The sequence below is a fragment of the Ambystoma mexicanum genome, chromosome 7q (assembly GCF_040938575.1).
Source record: "Ambystoma mexicanum isolate Mex_15411 chromosome 7q, UKY_AmexF1_1, whole genome shotgun sequence".
Taxonomy (NCBI): Eukaryota; Metazoa; Chordata; class Amphibia; order Caudata; family Ambystomatidae; genus Ambystoma; species Ambystoma mexicanum.
This window is the reverse complement of record NC_090941.1, coordinates 476396130-476415639: the sequence shown is the minus strand read 5'-3', so window position 1 is coordinate 476415639 and position 19510 is coordinate 476396130. Positions and strand designations below refer to the sequence as shown.

Below are 19510 nucleotides of genomic sequence, written 5' to 3'. Positions count from 1 at the left end.
AAAGTAGTTTGGGGATCTCAGCTGTGGGCTCATATAAGATATCAAAGGATAAATGTCCCTCAGGTGCACAAGCAGTCCTTAATCTCCCCCAGAGGCTGGCCCATTGGTTGGAGTAATCACAGGGCTCCCCCAACTTGATTTAGGCCAGGTGGAAACTATCCCCTCTCTTTCCATTGAACTGTTTGGATGTCCTCTGGGATTTTATTTTGATTCCCACACATGCACATTTTAAACTTCTTTCTTATGTAATTTTTGTAATTTTATATTACGGATGTTTTTTCTAAGAAATTGTGGAAATGGATTTTGTATTGCTATGTATTCTTACTCTGTTTATGGTTCATTGATAATCTGTTTCCGAATAAACTTATAAATGAAATGAAATGACTAATGCATTATTTTCAAATGCATGTTGAAATTGAACCAAATAGGCACGGGAGTAATGTCATTTTCCAACATTATTAAAATGTCCTATTACTCTTAAATGAAACCAAAAGCATTCCCTTAATAACGTGATCGAAAATGTTAAAGAAACTGCACATTTTAAAAAAAAAAACTTTTAAGTAACCAATTGGATTTGTTTGAATGTGTGGCTTTTAAAAGTAGGCCTTTTTATACAGTAAGTTTTAGTTGGTGTGTTACAAATGCATTTTAACTTTAAAAACGGTTGTTGCACTGCATTTAACGGTATGTAACATTTGTTTTACTGTATGTTAATTTTAAATACTTACAAATCTAAAATAGCTTTGTTCAAGTTTTCTGTATATTAATAATGCAATATTAGCATTTATAGAAACTGCATTCATGCTCCCACATGTCACAGATTAATATATTTATTTTTTTACTAAAGGTAATTGTTAATCATAAAAGTTACTCACTGTAGTGACTATAGTACTCATAGTCCTAAGTCCCCTTTCCTCCATCCTTGTGGGCATTGACCAGGCATGAATACGGTACCAGATCCTTTGGGAGCGAGAAAAGTGAGCTTCCCCTTTAAATTTAGTATAGCGCACAGTGGCATGACCCTGAGACAGCCCACCTGCCCCGCCCTCTGGCAACCTCACCTCAGTCCCCTTTTGACTCATCAGACGTTGGTTAACCTGGCTATGCTGTTGTTTTAGCTCCTGGCATACCAGCTGGGATAGGAGGGTGGGACATATGGAGGAAAGGGGACTTAGGACTATGAGTATTCTAGTCACTACAGTGAGTAACTTTTCTAACTCATACGTCCAGTCCCCTTTCCTTCATCCTTGTGGGTGATTCCACCGAAACGAGAACTGGGCAGAGCTGTCAATTTAACTGGATGCAAAGAGGTTTCTGAGAAACGCCTGTCCAAACTCTGCGTCCCTCCCGAAACTGGTGTCCAGAGAGTAGTGTTTGCAGAATGCTGAAGGCATGGCCCAAGTCGCCACCTTACTGATCACCTCCCAGTAGGTGTGCCTTTCAAAAGCTACGGCAGTCACTTTGGCCCTTACGGCATGGACACATGGAGGCACCTTTTTTGCCTGTTGATGCACAGGCCTCTGAAATGGGCAGGACCATCCAATGAGTGATGGAGGTCTTGGATGCTTGGGTACCGGGGGCAAAGCCACCCAACGTGACAAACCGCACCTCTGACCGCCTGAATAGCTTCGACTCGGAGAGGTTAAACTTGAGCCCCTCTGCAGATCCAAGGAATGGAGGGCTCTTTCGGCGTCAGACTGCAGATTAGTGAAGAAAATCGGCAGACAGATCTACTGATTTAGGTGAAAGGGGAGACCACCTTAGGCAGGAATTTGGGATAAGTTTATCGTTGTGAAAAACCACGAACGGCTCGCACGACGACAGTGCTTGTAGCTCACTAACCGACTTCAGCGTTACCCACTTCGTGTCAGCTATAGCCATCGGCTCAAAAGGCTTATGATGCAAGGTCACTAGCACCACGTTCAAGTTCAGGATGGGGTGGTGCTTGTGAGCCGGCAGAAACATTCTTGTCAAGCCCTTGAGGTGTGCTTCGAACACCGGGTTAGCTGCTGAGAAAGTACTGTCCTCAGAATTTTTGTAGGCCCCAATGGCCGCCAGGTAGGCGCAGCAAGTATCTACTTGGACCCCGGAGCAGGCCAGATGTGCAGAAAACGAGAGATCAAGGGGGCAAGTGAGGGGGAGGGGGCGGTCTAGAACGGCAGAATCTAGTCCGCTACCTTTTGTATTGGGAATGAGCAGAAGCCTTCCTGGCCTCCTGGATAATGCTCCACTTGTTCACTGTGAAATTGCGCAGGACAAAGCCTTAGCTGATTAGGAGCCATGCCGAGAGCACCAGCTTTGTGGGTCTGGGTATGCCACTGCCCTCTGCTTCTGCGTGAGGAAGCCCCTGTTGAGGACTGGAAGATGGACCGGACCTTGTGACCTGCAGGAGGTCTGAAAACCACACCCTTGATGAGCAGTGAGGGGCTATTGGAATTAGACTGCATCCCACCGAGTTCCGAAGATTTGCAAAGGGTCCTCTGGAGCAAGGGAGGGGCAAGAAAGGATTAGCTATTGCGGCTGTCCCAACACAGCTGAAACACGGTCCCCAAAGAGCCCTGACCTTGCCCCGCCCATGATGCAAAAAGGGGGCCTTTGGAGTTTTGTGGAGATGCACAAAGGTCGAGATTCGGGAAGTCCCACCTCTTGGAGAGGCGGCAAGTAGGTAATGTGCAATTACCACAATTGTCCGTGTTGTAGCCCAACCGGCTCAACCTGACCACCTCTGCATTGCTGTCGCCTGGGAGATTAACTGTTCTCATCCAGATCCCTTGTGACAGGGCACATTCCTAGATTGAGAACACCTTCATACAGAGCTGCGCCGACCTGGTCCCACTCTGTTCAAGTAGAACATCGTGGTTGAATTGTCCGTCCTGACCAAGACCGATTTGCCCCGATCAACAGCAGAAAGGCTCTGAGCACTAGGCCCTCAGCCCTGAGCTGCAGGTGATTTATGTGGCCCGTGGTCGCCTCCCTGCATCATGAGCCGTGAACGTAGTAGCCGTCCAGGGTTTCCCCCCAACCCTGGAGGGACAAATCTGTTGTGATCACCAGAGGGGGCTCCAACTGCGAAAATGGAGCTCCGGCTGACACATTACTGTCGAGGAGCAACCAATGCTGGTCTGCATGAAGAAAATGAGGGATGAGCAGCCTTTCTGACTGAGACCCCATTTCCTGGCCCCAGGAGGACACCAAATAAAGTTGAATGCATCTCATTTGGAGATTGGCGTGTTGTACTGCTGTACTGTCAGGACACACGAGGCCATGAGCCCCAGCAAGCGCTGAAACCCCCACGCTAAGTTTGCTGAGTTTGCAGCATTGGACAGGAAATGGAGGACAGGCTTCCGGAGAGACGTCAACCTTTCAGCTGTGGGGAACATCCTCCGAGTCACTGTGTCCCACCTACCCCTAGAACCAAGAGGTCCTACAAGGGGTGTAGATGCAACTTCTTTTGGTTGAGGGAAAACCCAAGTTGGAGAACATCTGCCAACCTCTGGCAGGAGTGGAGGGCATCTTCGGGAGAGCTAGCTCTCACCAGCCAATCGTCGAAATACAGGTATAGGTGGTGGCCCCCCAACTGAAGAAGGCCTGCCACTGCATTCGTCAGTTTGGTGAACACACGAAGGGCCGCATTGAAGCCAACCGGGAATACCTTGTATTGGACATGGTACGACATAATCATGAACCGCAGGAACTTCTGATGCGGTTGGAAGATGGGGACATGCATATAAGCATCATTTAGGTCTAAGAAACCAATCTCCACGCACAGAGACTCCGCTATGTGAGCCAGTGTAATCATCCTGAAGCGTTCTAGAGGTAGCGAAAAGGTTGAGGAAAGAACGATTCAAGAACTACCCTTAGGCCCACCTGGTTGATCTTGGGCAGTGCACAAATCCTGGAATAATATCTGGAGCCCCTGTCTGGAGGAGGCACCGGCTCCACTAACTGCATGTTCCACAGGTGTGAAATCTCCCTCAACAGGGCAGGAGTACCTATCTGCAGTAACAGTGGGGAAAAAGGAAGAGGAGAAGGAAGGGGAAGACTGGACCCTGTCGACACCACCGACAAAATTCAAGGATTGAAGAAGAAATGCCTCCAGTTACTCACAAACAGAGCCAGCTGGCCCCCCACAGGAAAACTGTGGTCCCCAACCTGAACCTCATTGCTTTTTATTGTCAGAGGCAGGTCTGGAGGAGGCGGAGCAGAGGACACCCTCTGTGGTGCACTGCTGCTTCCTTCTGTGATCGCTCAGTGACCTGTCCGGTTGGCGAGCTCTCGATCCCGAAACACCTTGAACCCACCAAATGAGCATGGTTTGGAGTCAGAACTACCGTGACTTTGGAGGAAAGGGTTGAGGCCTGGTTTTGTAAAGATCACCAGAGATTTAGCCGTCAGTGCAGACGTTTTCTTTTTAGTCAATTCGTTGTCCGTGGAATAAGTCTGAGCCATCGAAAAGGAGGTTGAGGATCCCGTCTTGCACATGAACCAAAAACCTGGTTGCATGCATCCAGGCGGTTCTCTGCATTTCTATGCCAAGGCACATGCCCCTAGCCATGTCAATGTGGGAGACCGTGGACTACACGGTATCCTGTGCAAATGTACGTGTTTCTGAGAAAACCCGCTGTAAAAGCGGCCTGGCTATCCAGCAGCAAGCTGTGGAGAAAAATCACAAATTTCCCTCCACAACTTTTGATTTGCTGCGGCAATGTAGGCATCGACGTTAGACTGCCTGAGGTAGTTCCTTTTCCAGAAGGATTAAGAACCTGGTCCTCCTTGGACAAGCAGCTGGTGGTGGATCAAGCAACAGATGACCCAGAGGGTTTAGAGTACATGGAGGCTTCTGCCGCGACAGGGGAGTGAGTCTATGGGTAAACTGTCAGCAGCCCCTTACCATTCTCCAACTGCTGAAAGCGGTCATTCAGTCTTTTGTTCAGCTGAGCATTGGCCCTCTGTTTTTCCCCGACCTTCCTTGCAAGAGTAAGGATGTCCTTCTGTAAAGGGATACCTGAAAGGCTTGTTGCTCGAAGAGCCAGGACCTCAGCTAGGACCCCAGAGTTCTTGTTGAGCCTGTTCTGGCTGCAGAACCCCCAAAAATTCAGCCAGGCCCTGCAAACGGTTGTGGAAGGTCTTGATTGAGGCAAATGATGCATCGTTCTCTATGTCATGGCCCCTTTCATCCTGCATACAAGGTGGGGATACAGCGCCTGTGGGAGCACAACACTGGAGGACCTATACCAAAAACCTATATACAAACAGTGTAGGGTAATGTTCATGAAAAAGAAAGAAGTGTTCACAAAAATGATAAGTAAAGATGTTTAGGCCGTTGGCATCCCGGCCCCACGTTTTGAGCACAGGACAAGGCGGTTCACTCGATCATAGTATACTCTCAGGCTTTTTTGTCACAAGGACAGTTACATTACCAACATCAGGGCCTTCTACGCCCAAGTCTCTTAAGTTATCAAAAGTCTCTGGATTCAGAGGGCCTGATTTACCAAACAAACGAAAAGTTCCTTAACAAGTACTAAGCCAGGGCGATTCACTCTTCACCATGGATCCCCCTCAGCCTGGCTCAGATCCCTTTTGTACCACAATCTTCAATTTGGATCCCCCTCTTCTGGGCTCAGATCCTCCTCTCCAATGTCTATTGAATATCTTATCTCGGGTGACTCACGGTACACCCCGGATCACTCTCAGCCAGGCTCACATCCCTTTTTAACAATTAGTCTCCCCCAGCTGGGCTCGGACCAATTGCAGTTCGTACTAGCTATCGAAGACTTTCGAATGTGCACTGGGTTTTGCTTGACCCATTGTAGGGCCACTTCGATTTCACAGTTCACAAGTTTATGCTCTCAGTTGGCTACCTAACAGAGACCTTCGAATGAACACCCACGTGGTGCCGTACCACTCTGTATATGGTATCTATCTTGGCTTCAAATGTCCAGTCACTCCTTGGCTATGCAATTATATTTGCGTCGCTCATCACATACACTGCACACTCTGTTCTTTGCAGTTTTCTTAATACAATGTTGCCGCTTGCAACCTTGGTTCTAACACAGACCAGTCTATCTCGCTGTCTCACTGGCTGTGCTGACTTTGCTTGAGCTGCTTTGTAGTAGGAGCCAAGGACAGTACCACGGTAGCAATCGCTCCTCCCCACCTTGTCTATCGATGCGGGAGGACCACAGGTACCTTCGACACACAATGCACCTTTCTTTAGACTTAATTCCCGGTCTTATGTTTCTTATTCTCGAGGGCTCGTGAAAGTAGAGGTTCTTCTCCAAAAAGGTCAAGGGTACATCCCTCCTTACAACCCTCTCTGGTCTAGACATCTTTCTCCTCGTATTAAAGGAATAGTTCGCTGAGAAATATTATTGTTCCGAGGGTTCGGGCATGTCTTTTTAAGCATACGTTGATCAATCGCACAAACATTTCCAATGCACCTTACTGTAGTTTTCCTCTTTTGTACACATGCAAAATCAGGCAGCAGGGCGCGGCCATCTTGAGATAATCTGATCAGTTGCTGCATCGCCCAAGCAGGACTGCCCTTACAGCATTAAATCATATCCCCTGCCCCTGAGCCTGACATCACCAAATCTAGTGATATTCTCCGCCTTCCTCCGTGACGTTACTGGGCAGCGTAGCCAAACCCACCCAGTCATCACCTACGTGACGTGACGCAGAACCCGGAAATCAACACACATCGTCTCACAACACAGCACGTCACAATTCAGAATATAAAACTGTACTTTAAAAGGAAACAGCAAGACTGTACAATTTGTAAAGTACTTTTATTTCACAATAAACGCTCCAAGAACATCCGGCTATTGCCATATTTAATCAAATTGGAATTTTTTTTCTTTGCTCTTGATCCGAAAATGTTTATCGTGAGTCACGCGATGTTCCTTTTGGGTACACAAGGTGTTCGTCTTGGGTAAAAGAAGCACTTTGGTCGCGCGGTGAATTGCAGGGCTTGTGCATCAACTTGGGGCTAGACCACCGTAAAAGATGTTATGTTGCTCCTAATGGCTGGTACTGTGTAAGGGCATATCGGCCCTTGGCGATCGTCCCAAAAAAGAGTCAAATATATCCAGTTATTGTTATGTATCTGCAGCTGCCGGTTGAAGAACCCATCAGTTGGTATCTGGAATCGATGACAAAGAATGGCAGGATGTACCTGCTTGGAAAACATAATAGAAATGTGTCTCAGTAGGCGATCTTTATTACAATTTCTATTTTTACTTATTAATTCAGCATCGAGTTAAAACAAACGATTAGCACAGACGTGAAACAATGTGAACAGAGAGAAAACAATGTGGAAAGAACTACACAATTTGCTTCCGAGGATAGTGCTATGGAGTATGTTCAGCTCTAAACGGGATGCGGAAGCTGCCTCTACAATTCGAGGTGCACATAGATGGCATTTTAATGAAATATTAGCATTGAACCTGGGGGAACAGAGTGGTGGTCTACATGCATCTCGATGCTGGACTGCCCATGTGCCCGGTAGAAAGACCAGTACACACAAAGGTTGTACTTGCATTTCATTGCAATATGCCACACAGAACAAACAAGTACAATGTAACCCAGCAATAACGGTGAGCTAATGATAAGTTGATGCTTGTTCGGGTCTAAAATCGGTGAAAGTCAAACTTACACTATATTCGGCATTTCCATTCTCTTGGCGTAATGAAGACCGCAACGCAGACTCCGTTCGCATCAACAATTTTTCCTGAACTGAATTTACATGTTCCTTAGTCCAGTTTTGGAATGGAGAACCTTATCATATCTTACGTTATTACACCCCTCCTTTAATTCAATTCCTTTAGGAATGGTCCCTTTCTCTCAAGGTCAAAAAACAATTGAACCTTATACTGTGTGTGCGATGCGTGGGCTTCCTCAGCTCGGAAGCAAAAATTCAAAGCAGGTGACCTTCACTCAGAATGAAGATACATTCTTAGTTTGCAACATCTTGGCTCATCGCATCCATGAGAACTGGAATTGTGAAGCACGGGCAAAGGAGGAAAAATGTGGGGGCTGTCCCTGCTCGATGTTCATGGCGCTGCTGAGGAGTAGGGGAAACTTGGCAATGACAGAATGCCCTCTACTCCTAAAATGGAGTAGAAGGTACACAAAATGGAGTCAAAGTGTGTCTAGCAATAGCCCCACCTCTGCTTATGTCACAGCCTCCTTCCCTTATGTAGCCTACGTCTCATCCCATTTGTGGGACGAGCACATATTCAGCTATTGGGCAACTGTATGGTAAGGCAACTGCCGAAGCGCAAAGTTTCTTTCACACTATTATCCATCTGGCCCGCCCACGATCAGTGTGAAAGCACAGCGTTACATTGTAAGGCAATTGTAAAAACTGCACTAGTTGAAAAAAAAAAAATAACAAAGAGGATACATTTTAACAGACAAATTGGATGCTTTATTTGGACACTTCATAAAAATATTGTTGATCAAAAAACAGATGGTAATCATTTGTACCTGGATTTGAACTGTTCCACGAGCTCTGCTTTAGGTGGACAGGGCGGCAATGTATGTGTAGTTGGAACAAAATTGCGCGCAATTCCATGATTATGCATCTCCAAAACATAATTATAAGATCTTTCACAAAATCAAATTCCATTTCCTCATATACCGGCTTGACCACTCATTTTTGCTTCTTTTTGTAAAGGCCATAGTGTAGCAAAGCATCCCAAGGTTTCCCGCAGTCCTCGAGTGTTCACGGCCTACATTCTCGTTATACGCTAATACCAAGAGTACTGTCCAATATTTCATCCCTTGTATGCCGAAATGCAATATCTTTGGCTTGTACTTTAGGCACATATTGTCGAACACCTCCAAATCTCCCGTGTGACAGAATGCTGCGAGTCCCTTCAGATCTCTTGATAGAGTTTTATCAAACACAATCTTCTCAAGGGCTTTGTGTGGAGTCGAAGATGGAATCAACCACTTCTTCCGTTCCGGCGACAAGGGGCCATGTTCACATTGGTGGAAATGTTGGTTTTCTGTCCAAGAGTGAATGTTGGAACAGTGGTGCATCAGTGAGCGCCATTTTTCTAGTAGAATTTCCACAGACCCATCACATGTTTCGGAGCTCCACCAAAGATGGTTGCTGAAAGACTGGGACCACTGTGAAATACTTTCAGAACCTTTTTTCTTCCTTACAGCTGCAATTTTTTTATTGATGGATTTGGCAATGTGCCATACATCAAATTGATGGCGAAATATTTGGAAACTGCTCTCTCATTGCCTTGGCTATTGAAACATGTCTATCCATGGCTATGAGGTCGATTTGCATTCCCGTCGATTGTAGATCTTCCAGTGATTTCAGAAAACCAAGTTTCTCCATGGCCACTGAGGATGTACATTCGGACACCTGCACGACCACCAAACTCAAAACTTTTTTTCTTTCCATGTCCTGAAAGTGGTATGTGCAGTACTTTGCTGAAAATCCGGGGCTGTCACACTGTCCATCGCCAGCTAGCCTGAACCGTTTTTCGGAGAATGTACTTTGAATACATTTTTCAATTTTACAAGCTTCACTAATGGCAGGGAATAGAAATTGATGTTGATATTTGTAGTACTGCGTTTTCAAAATGAAATGGAGTCCCACAAATTGACAGAAACTGGACAACTTAATGAAACTAGAGCCACTGAAAAGTAAAGCTGCTGCACACAGTGTTAGGCAGAATCCCGTGCAGTGCCCTTAGGGACCACTACACACAATTAAGACTACAGGTGGCAATACAAGTTTTACCTTTGGTACAAGCCTGTACTACTATGTCAGAGTGGTAGCAATGGCGGAGCAGCCAGGCGTATCTCAAGAGTATTTGAGCAGTAGCAGAGATTACACAAAGGGACCACAATTACTGTGACTCAAGCAAACACTGACTCAAGGTTTCAGGTAGAAAAATATAAGTACATTTATTTTTAAACCATTCGTTATAAACACAACACTTCTATTAAACTTAATACAAAAATCGCACATTAAATATACTACAACTAACCAATTCACTTTGTACAATAAGTCTCAAGGTAAGTACCCTGTGTTTGAATGAACCGGTGTTACGAACAAAACACGTTACCGCGAATACGAATGGGATCACTTTTTGACAGTTCGGTCTACTAAATAAACGCGTATCCGTGACATGAAATACTACCGGGGCAAAAACACACTTAGCACCTGAGATACCCAGAGGGAGTTGGAGGCAAAAATCACAGGCAATATTTTAATTAGGCAGGCAGAATCGAGAAACACTCAGACACAGGAGTTCAAAAGTCAAAGGGCCGGAGCCAGGGTCGAAAGACACCGGGGCCTGTTCCCGAAGATCACACAGTCAGACAGTTCACGATCCAACGCAGCCAAAAGTACTTCGATATTGTCAATGTTCGGAAGCAAAAGTTATAAGAAGGAGGGAAGACAAGGGCAAGCCTTGGAAATGAAGAAAAGGAGATTCACCCAGTTTCCTCAAGCAGAACACAGAACCTTGTTCCAATGGTGAAGCTGGTGCCTTGCCAGTTGTTCCTGTTGGATTCCCGCAAACCCACGATTCCTGGAGCTTTGTTGTGAAGGAGGACGTCTGAAGGGGGTCTGCACCACACAGGGGTGAAGCCGGCAGCAATGACGAGGAATGAAAGGGGTGCTCCTTAAAAACAGGAGAGGCTCTTCAGGTGGCTATCCGGACCACTACAGCAGCGTGCAGCGATTTCGACCAAGGAAGAGGATCCTCTGGCTGTAGAAGATGAGTTGGTTATCCCCACCAAGCTCAAGGGAAGAAGACTCCGGACTGGATCTTCTCTAAGTCGTTGAAGGGAAGATAGCTCAGGACTTCAGCAGGGCTTCACCAGGATGGGGTAGTTGCAGCAGCCGTCGTTCTCTCTGCTTCTCTTTGGTTCCTTGTAGTTCCAGTGGCGACTCTCTGACTTCTAGCCCAAGAGACCTGCCTTTTAATGCGAAAAACCCCCATTCACAAAGCCTGGCTATCAATCACCCAGCAGGGGGTTTGTCCAGCCCGGACAACTACCCTGGCCAATCATGACAAAGTGCGACTTGGGTTTCCTAGGATACCCTGTGCAGGGGGTGACTAATTTCACATTCAGCCCACCTAGACACCCAGGCGCCTTGAGGAGGGCTTCTGAGTAGAAGCTCACCAAAAAGACAGTGAACAAATAAGGCAAACCTAGTTTGCTGTGCAAAGTAAAACACAAGAAGGACTTTAACAAAAAGAAATGGCGAATAAACCCAACCGGAGCCAAAAGAAAGACGATTTGGTCAAGCGGGTTTATGTTCGAGGCTAATATAATAGCCAAGAACAGTACCACGTTTATCTGATATAATCGCACTAGAAAAGTTAGGGTAGATACCACTGCCACCAGCCAAGTCTAAATGTTAAAAGAGCGAAACACCTCTGGGAGGTACAGATAAAAAGGGATACGAATTAACCCTTTCCAGTACTCCATGGAAGATGGGGTGTACTGGATCTGTGGTAGATTGACTAAGTAAAGTTAATGGTGACTTTACCCTTTTCTGGGGGACAGTAGTCGCCTTAGAAGTGGAGTCGACGGAAGTTTCAAAGACAACCCTGTGCCATGGCACTGAAGGTGCTGTTTGACACACAAAAAGAAGAGGGCTACTGAAGTGGTGTACTCCAGAGTCCACAATCACAAAAACAGGTAGAAACACATAGCAAAACACAGGTAAGAGTGGGGGAAAAGCTCTCACTCTTACCAAGTGGAAAAAAATAAACTCCAGAAGTCCAGCAAAGCTGCTGGGGGACTCACTAGGTGAGAGAAATTACCCATAGATCAGAACTCTCCCTAACACACAGTAGATTGCCAGCTGGCAGTTTCCCCAGTATTGGTTGAGCGGACCATGAACATTTTTCATGGAACATTTCACAGGTGGCATGCATTTTGAGGTTACTGCCTTGTGATACACAAGTCACATTCACCAATGGCTTCCCACATATTTCCCCTCTTACTGAATGTAAACATTTCAGCATCTTTATAATCTCCATCAAGCTGCTGTCAAATACTATGCATTTGGCCTCCTTTATTAGACTGTCATCCTGCATTAATATTGTTTCTGACTGAACTGTGGTTGACACATCAGCCAAACTGGACATACTGTAGTCACGATCTTTGTCTAGTTCCTCGGTCAATTGTATTGATGCTTCAGTCTATGTCATTTCAGCGTCTGTTACTTGAACCTGAATCGGAGAAAACATCAATGTTGACTGTTTTTTAGGTGGACCTTTTTTGGCGGGTGTGGATTGTGTCAAGTGGTCTGCGACTAATTCAAAAGCATCTTCAATACATTCATTTTCATCTTCATTTGGTGGAGCAGACGCATTGTAGCAATGGTCCAAAAACACTTTGCTGGCTTCGCCGGTCACATTAAATTCATTTTCTGGCCATTGGGCAAATGCATCTCAAGCCTGAACATGCTGCACCTCAATTAATAGTTGCTCCATGGTGAAATCAGTTTGGCAAGCAGCATCTCTCATTTGTGTCGCTGTCTGTGTCTGCATAGTCCGTACACCATCGGGCAACTAGAAGACAGGTTGGAAAAAGATGTTCAATGTAAATCCAACATACAGTATTGTACAGTTTACATAAAAAAAGCATATTATGAAGGCCCCAGCACAAAACGCCGGTTAAAAATTAAAATTGTTTATAAATTACCTTTTTTTTTCTTGCTTTTCGTTGAAACCTTCTTTACTATAACATCAGCAACAGCAAGCTGGTCCACCGACTAGGATCCACGTGCCTCCTCTTCTATATCTAGATCTTTTATACATCCCTAGAAAAGAGTATCCATTTAAAATAAGTGATTTGTTAAGTCGTTTGTATTCGAAATCAAATTATTCCTTCGAACACATGGCTTACACAGATAAACCTGTACATCGTGTACGTCATTTAGTCAAAATATACATTTGGGATTTCACCTGATTGATGGCTAATTTACTCGATCAAAGTTGACTGCCCGAAGCACACTCTTCGAAATGTTGCACTCAAGCAATTTGCAAAAACGGCTTGTTTCTAATACTGTCACTGACTAATAGTATCAGATCTAGGACCGACTTTCTATCATTCAAGAGAAATGTCAGTACGCATACCTCTGGCTCTGGATCAACTACAAGGGATGATGTCATTGGTAATTGTAGTCAAAGCTTCAGCATCTCCCTGGAACACGGTACTTGTATTAGTATGGATGAAACAACTGAAATTGAACACACACATTGTGATGCAGACATTGGAACATATCAATAGTAATCCATGAATGAAACATTGTGTAAACGAATGATACGGTACTTAAATATGATCAGATTATCTCAAATTCCATGCATAAAACAATTCCGGAACTGAATAGCTAAGTAAGACTACCTGATACGCGCTCGAAGTGGTTGTTGACTCCAGGCAAGACATGGATGCTGAATCTTGCTCCTTCATATTCAGTGCATAGTCATGGAGTTATAAAGGGAAAATATTATTTGATTTAGAAATGCTAATCTTAAAAATTGGCATGTAAGTAGACAGATTACGAAAACATTATGCTTATTTCAAAGGACACTATAGCATAGTTATCTGTGCCCATAAATCAATTTTCTATGAGGCTTCTAAAACCAAGGACAGATGTTTAGCAAAATGGTCTTTATTTAAAAAGCAATATAATCTTACTAATATGAAAAGTATTATAAGGGACAAAAACACCTAAAACACCAATCCGTCCATTTAGTTACCTGTTCATGACCCCACGGGCTATAGCTAAATCCGGAACCGTGACTCACCTGAGGAGGCATGTGAACGAATAGTATCGGTATTTGTTTGTTTGTTTATTTATTTGTTAATGCGCGCCAAACTCGTGGGTAGCCGGGCGCAACAGTTTACATGAAGACTTAAGCTTGTTACAATATTTGGCATGAGTATATACAACACATTGGTAAAAGGAGCAAGCATGTGTGAGACTATACACAGGCATAAGCATATAAAAACACAGCGGCAAAAAAGAACAGGAACTATATACAAGAATATATACAAACATATACCTGGAAGCAGGGCATGCCTAGGGTGTCCGGGCAATGGGTACAGTTGTGGCTAGGTAGGAAGCTAGGTGTAAGTTATGTGTCATTGGCACGTAGCCAATTAATTATCTTGTGCCTGAATTTTGGGTACGGTTGTTCCGTTCTGAGGTCGAGTGGTAGTTTGTTCCAGCATTGAGCAGCTTTGACGGGAAAGCTAGTCCCTCCCGCGGTGGAACGTTTAAACCTTGGCATTTTTAGTTTGGAGGTGTTAGCAGATCTCGTGGGTCGAATGGTGATTTTCCTGTTGATATTTTCCATAAGATACAGGGGGGCTAGGTTGTTTAGACATTTAGATGTGAGGGATGCTGTTTTAAGTAGGATTCTGTCCGTTATTTTTAACCAATTATCCTCTTTCCTGAAGTTAGTGATGTGCTCTCTGAAGGGGATATTTAGTGCTGCTCTTAGGGCATTGTTCTGTAGTCATTGAAGTTTATCAGTGATATATTTATTGGTTCCAGAGTACAGGGCATTACAGAAATCTAACCTAGACATGATAAGGGGGTTAGCTAGTGTGATGCAGCTGGCGCTGGAGAGGTATGGTCGAGCTGCACGGATGAGTTTGCAGGTGTAGGAAGTGGAAGAGGCAAGGGAGTTGACCTGTTTCTTGAGAGTAAGGGAGGAGTCCAGATAGAATCCAAGGGTTTTAACCACAGACATCAGTTTGATAGAGCTGTTATCAATGCTGAAGGATGTGTAGTTTGGGCACAGTTTTTGGATGTTTGCTTCAGAGCCTAAGATTAGTAGTTCTGTTTTATCGTCATTCAGGCAGAGGCCGTGTGCGGCCATCCGTGCCTGAATGAGCGTATATATCTTGTTCACCAAGGCTAAGTCTGTTTCGTAGTTGCCTGAAAGGGGTATGAGTATCTGGGTGTCATCTGCGTTGTTCGTGTAGATGACACCCAGTCTGTCCAACTTGTCAAACAAAGGCTTGGTGAGGATATTGTACATGGTGAGGGAGACACAGGATCCTTGTGGGACACTGCATGTTATTTTGATAGGGTCAGCTGAGTTGGTAGTGGAGAAGACTCGCATAGTGCGATTTGCTAAGAAGGTTTGGACCCAGGCTATAGCATCTCCGGTGAAGTTGGCAGCAGATTCGAGGTGGTTGCATAAAACTGCATGGTCCACCAAGTCAAACGCAGTCGACAAGTCCAGTAGGAGGAGCAGGGCTGTTTCCCCGTTGTCCTTAAGTTCCTCAATTTGTGTCTTGAGGTCTATTAGAGATGTTTCCGTGCCATGGAGTGGGCGGAAGCCAGATTGCCGTGAGCCAAGCAGGTGGTTAGACTCCATGTAATCCTGGATTTGTATGTAGGCAGCTCTGTCTAGATTTTTTAGTAGAAAAGGCACAGTGGTGACTGGTCTGTAGTTGGTGGGGATAGTGGGGTCCAGAGTTAGTTTTTTCAATAATGGGAGGACCCATGATTCTTGGAGGTTGGTGGGTACCATGTTGGATTTAAAGGAAGAGTTTATGAGCTTGGAGATGAAGGGAGCTAGATCCCTAGCTGCATCCTTTATTAATTGTGCTGGGCAGGAGTCGCCCTTACAGTTTGTGGGTTTGAGGGAGAGTATTATTTTTTCTGTGTCAATTATGGAGATAGATTTGAAACTAAATGAAGCAGTGGTTTTGTTCTCCTAGGATTGGGGTATTTGTTGGTCAGGAGGTGGAAGTGTGGCCTTTATTAAAGCAATTTTGCCTTGAAGCAAGGAGATTTTGTTAGCAAGGGCATTTTGTATGTTTGTGCACCAATCTTTGTTTTTGGGGGCATTGTCTATTGGTTGAATAGGGGATTCCATCTCGCGGAGGATAGTGAAGAGCTCTTTAGTATTAGAATTGGCTTTTGCGATCCTGTCATTAAAGGTGTTCTTCTTGGTTATGATCATTTCTTTTTTGTATGATTTGGCAAATTTGGTTAGGTTGTTTTTGTTGTATTCGGTGGGAGAGTGACGCCAGATGGATTTAAGCTTTCTTTTTTGTCGTTTTAGCGATTTGAGGTGGGGCGTAAACCAGGCATTTAACCATTTGGGAGCAATTTTCGAGTCAATCTTAGTTGATTCTTGTTTGTGTACATGGATGGGTCGTACATATTCGGGGTAAAGTGTAGGCTGCAGATGCGGAACCTATCAACCCTCTTGTCCTCCAAGACATCTTTGACTCTACTTTCAAGCTCTTGCAGCGCATATCTGCAATATCTGACCCATTCTCTTATTCGATCTACAGTCTTTGGGAATACATGCATTGTAGTGCCTTCAGATTTCTCATGGGTCTTAGAAGGGCGACCGAAAATTGCACATGCAGGCATTGTAAATTCTGAAAAAAGAAAAGGTCAACATTATTTGAAAATTACTTTGCATAAAAACGTGAGAAAGAAGGATAATACCATAAATTCTTCTATGCAAGGTATGTGTTGGTCACCACAGCAAAACCAGTGTAGCGTGGGCGGCTGTATTATAGGATAACTTTCATAAACAATTCTTTGATGTGACAAAATCAGAACATGTAACTATTCCCTTGAATGTACTATTGTGCATCAAAAGGAAACATGCTTATAATATTGACACAGTCTGCCAAGGATGCAATTCGATGCCAATTGACACTGATGACAACTGATATATCGATAACATAACAAATTAAACTCAGGTCAATTGCAATGAGATGAATGAACATAATACTACTGGGTACGTTCGCTCGAAATAGATAGAAATTTAGAGATCAAGGAGATATAATTAGGAGACATGCCCTTACCTTGACCAACAAACAGATTCAGCAAGCAGGGTAGTTAGTGGCAGGAGAACAGGGAGATGTTCACAGGTTGCACAACGACAAGTAGAGTCACAGTGGTCACAGAAGTTCTCAGGTAGCACGACGACAAGCAGATTTGCAGTGGTCACCGAGGTTCTCAGGTAGCACGTTCACAAGTTGACTTGCAGTGCTCAAAGATGCTCTCATGATAAATATCAAGTGGTTTATAAAGAATTAGAAAAGAGGGTGTGTATGTGAACAAATGACGTGTACATGTCGTGGTCTTATGCGGATCGCAGGGGCGTGGCCTGCTTCAGAGGATCCTGCCTGGAGACACGGGGTCTGTATAGGTCATGTGTAGAATGGCCCCTGTGCGGAAGATACCTTTGAAGTGTACATGGTGTTTGGCACCTTCGCTGTTCCCGCCCCTGCCAGCCCCCTTTGGCAGCACACATCCACTGGTGCCAACTGCCTTTGATAACGGAGGGGGGATGGATGGCCCGAGGCGTGCAGACAAGGGCCAGAACACTGCTGAATGGAGACACACTTCATTCACTGAAAAACTGAAACCACCATTGATAAAAATTCTGTAGTGCTTTATTTTGTTTCTTAATTTTATGGCACAAATGTACTACACATTATAAAGTTCAGGTTGCAGCACAATGAGGGAAAATCCCCTGTATTGACCGCTGTCACTGGGGAATGTGTCTCTAATGGTACCAACGGCACAGGCGGGTATTACTCGTCGAACGCGGTGTCCAAGCCTCCCATGAACCCACCATGTGTATGAACGATAGGCCACCAGCCTGTACCACCTGTGAAAGAGAAAGATACAAACTGTTTTTAAATGGCCGAGATAAGTGTATTAAACCTTAGTTGCCAATGACAATTCTTGTATCCAATGGCATTGTTGCCAGTGCAAATGCAACCTAGACACTGTACAATATTGAACGACTATTAAACAAATATTACTAAAGAATTGCAAGACTAAATTGGTTTGACAATGATATATTGAAGTTACGACAATATAGGAGATAACCTTGAAATAGTAGTGGGCCTAAGTGACATCACAACCAGAGTATACTTACTAGTTTACTTGGATTCTGAGGGCAAACTGTTGCACGAAGTTCGTGCATAAGCACCATCAAAATCGTCAACACGGAACATGAGAGGCAGGCTGCCCTGAAGTCTGGCAGCTCGGTAACGCATTGCGGCCATGGCTCGCCTTGCGATATGTAGGACAAGCATCCAGAGTTTTCTCGGCAGCAGCAGTTCTCCTCCTCGGTTGGCATTAACGTGCACCGATCGCAGGTACACCAAGTGGAAACGCCGTCCATGCGACTAGGACCAGGCTCTTCATCTGTTGAATCGTCCTCCCAACTGTCGTCCGAAGCTCCATCGTTTCTGCATCTTTCTCTTTCGAGTAATTCCGCCTCGCAATACTCTGGCTCGTACTGGTAGGGCTGTATTGGTGCCATTGTGGGGGAAACAAATGAAAATAATTCACAGTAATGTTACTGGTATCTGTTTGCACGGGCTACAAGCAACGAGGTAGCTGACCAGAGCACAGAAATGAGGCACAGAATATTCAAAGAAATACAGTGAGAGGAATGGAAAAGAAAATCTGATGATGTCTGTTGTGAAGCGATTTGTTTATACTTATTGAGGAAAGAGGCGTCCTGCCATTTCCATGGCGACCCGTCATTAGCTGAGGCGCAGAGAATGTTGACACGAGACATGCTTTGGCGTTGTGAAATAGGCGGTACGCTTCTAGTGATGTCAGGCTCAGGGACGGGGCATATGATTTAGTGCCGCCAGGGCAGTCCACCCTGGGTGATGGGCAACTGATCAGATTATCACAAGATGGCCGCGCCCTGCTGCCAGATTTAGGATTTTTTGGAGAGCCCCGGGGCCCCTCGACACAGGGGCCAGTAACCTTGATGGCCTTTGGCCTACCACCGGTAATAGGGCCTGAGTGACCCCCCCATCCGGTGTACCCGGGAAGGAGTCTCTGTGCTGGGGTGCCTTGGAAAACAAGTGACTTACCTTTTCGTGGCATGACGACCTTGAGACAAAGTCGATGAGATGATTTGGAGGGGAAGTATTGAAGATCTTCCACCAGCAAGACAGTCGATTCTTTAAGAGCAGAGGTGCAAGGGAGCCGCACTCTGCACACACGTCCCAACAGTGATCAGGCCGCCGGCACTCTACACAGTGTGCGTGGGGTCCGATGCTGCGAAGGAACGGTTGCACAATGCACACCTGGTGAAGCCTCCTGCGACCGACATGCGCCGGGAGAGGCAAGGCACCGAAGGGTCGTGAATTAAACTGAAAGGAAAAAACGGGAAAGCATACACACGCTGCCAGGTCTGTTCCCATCTGAGTGGAAAAAGGGACTGAGGTGAGGCACTGGTGGGCGGCCCCACGCCCAGAGCTGTGCCACTGTACGTTACATTAAATTTAATGGGGAGGCTCACTTTTGTCGCTACCAAAGACTCCAATACCGTCCCCCGGTATGATATGATATGGCATTTATAATGCGCCTAAGTGTTTCAAGGCGTGACTAGGCAGGGGAGGGGGAACAGAGGAGAGGGAAGACAGGCAACGATCCTACTAGGCCAGGTGATATTCAAATCGCGCAGGTGCATAGGAAGGGGAAGAAGGGAAGTGCAGTGGGGGA

At 45.3% G+C, this 19510-nt stretch overlaps 1 protein-coding gene across 5 annotated transcripts in view; it reads right to left on the bottom strand.

Annotated features, from left to right (window-relative positions):
- NAA16 (N-alpha-acetyltransferase 16, NatA auxiliary subunit) overlaps nucleotides 1-19510 on the bottom strand; it is a 2654788-nt gene that overhangs the window by 683092 nt on the left and 1952186 nt on the right. Inside the window, exon 14 of one of the 5 annotated variants that reach the window (XM_069640526.1) lies at nucleotides 6772-7177. The exons of 3 other annotated variants lie outside the window; for them this stretch is intronic. In XM_069640526.1, the coding sequence (XP_069496627.1) occupies nucleotides 6989-7177 (189 nt within the window). In that variant the 3' untranslated portion in view covers nucleotides 6772-6988. Of the gene's footprint in view, nucleotides 1-6771; nucleotides 7178-19510 lie in introns of those variants that run through there. One more of the 5 variants, XM_069640527.1, reaches the window with a different exon arrangement.